The sequence below is a fragment of the Capsicum annuum genome, unplaced genomic scaffold (genome assembly GCF_002878395.1).
Source record: "Capsicum annuum cultivar UCD-10X-F1 unplaced genomic scaffold, UCD10Xv1.1 ctg81213, whole genome shotgun sequence".
NCBI classification, from domain to species: domain Eukaryota; kingdom Viridiplantae; phylum Streptophyta; class Magnoliopsida; order Solanales; family Solanaceae; genus Capsicum; species Capsicum annuum.
The window spans coordinates 1-1,146 of NW_025891919.1; the positions used below are offsets into that span (position 1 = coordinate 1).

Below are 1,146 nucleotides of genomic sequence, written 5' to 3' on the forward strand. Positions count from 1 at the left end.
GGACTAGCATGGAATTTACTTGAGAGACTTCAAGTATATGATCAAGTCCATCTTCATCTGCTCCGCCTTCATCTTCTTCATCTTTTTCATCATCTTCATCTGTTTCATCTTTTTCATCTTCATCTGTTCCATCTTCATCTTCATCTGTTTCATCTGTCTTATCAAGTTGATAAGCCAAAAGGGCAAAACAGAAGTGTCCTACTCTCTCAGCCATAAGTTGAAACTGTGGTAAGACATATTCAATTGCCTTATGCTCAATGCAACGGTTTACTGTCAGACCATGAAAATCTCTTAAATTGCCAAAATCACTCTGAAGAAGCTCATATTGTGTCATTGATGGAAAAAGCAACTCAGCACGAACCTTGGGTAGATAATGTAGATTCACAAGAAGTGCGTCCAGGAGTTCAACCAACTGATCCTCAGTCATGGTGGCACTTGATTCAGAATGATGCATTATCAGAGATTTTACAACTTTTGATATTTTCAAGAAGGCGAGGAACAACATGATCCTTTAATTTAACCAGAATGGCATCTCCACTCTGATGAAAAAGTGACTGAATCAGATCATGAACCTCATATGATATGCAAGACGTTTCGGTATTAGAACCAACCGAAATGTAATCACAAAGCTGCAAACATGCCAACAAAAATGTCAGCTCCCAGTCAAGAACAGTTTGATCCTCTTCAATCTTTAACCTCTCGATGAAATCACAAAGATTGACAATGTCCTCACGAAGCACAGCAGATGATACCTGCTATGAGACCAAACGTGTATCAAAATTTTTGGTGCCACATATTCGCCGTGACAAATTTTTACTCTAATTTAACAGGAAACTAACGTTAATATAGAGGGCCTTCTTCAAAATAGTATATTGGATAAGCTACATTTTATATGATAAACAAGAGTCAGATTTCTCAGAAGGTGAATCAACCAATGAAAATTGTTCGAGAAGTCACTTTTCTTTGTTTTGTAATAGAAAAAACACTAATTTTACCATTTCACCTATAAAGTCACTCTACACATTCAGCTGGTATTCAACTACTCAATAACTTTTCCACTCAGCTAGGGGTCGAAATTTTGGGGATGAATGTGTCTACTGCAGGTACGTTATCAATGGCAGCCCAAATTTTGATTTTGTTTGTAGA

At 37.2% G+C, this 1,146-nt stretch overlaps 1 protein-coding gene across 1 annotated transcript; it reads right to left on the reverse strand.

The window, feature by feature from the left end:
* Positions 1 to 133: 133 nt before the first annotated feature.
* LOC124895306 (G-patch domain-containing protein 1-like) lies at positions 134 to 227 on the reverse strand (the record flags this gene model as incomplete). Its single annotated transcript, XM_047405741.1, is given in 1 exon segment — positions 134 to 227. A coding segment is annotated over 1 exon segment (81 nt), but the record flags the coding sequence as incomplete, so codon positions are not given.
* Positions 228 to 1,146: the final 919 nt, after the last annotated feature.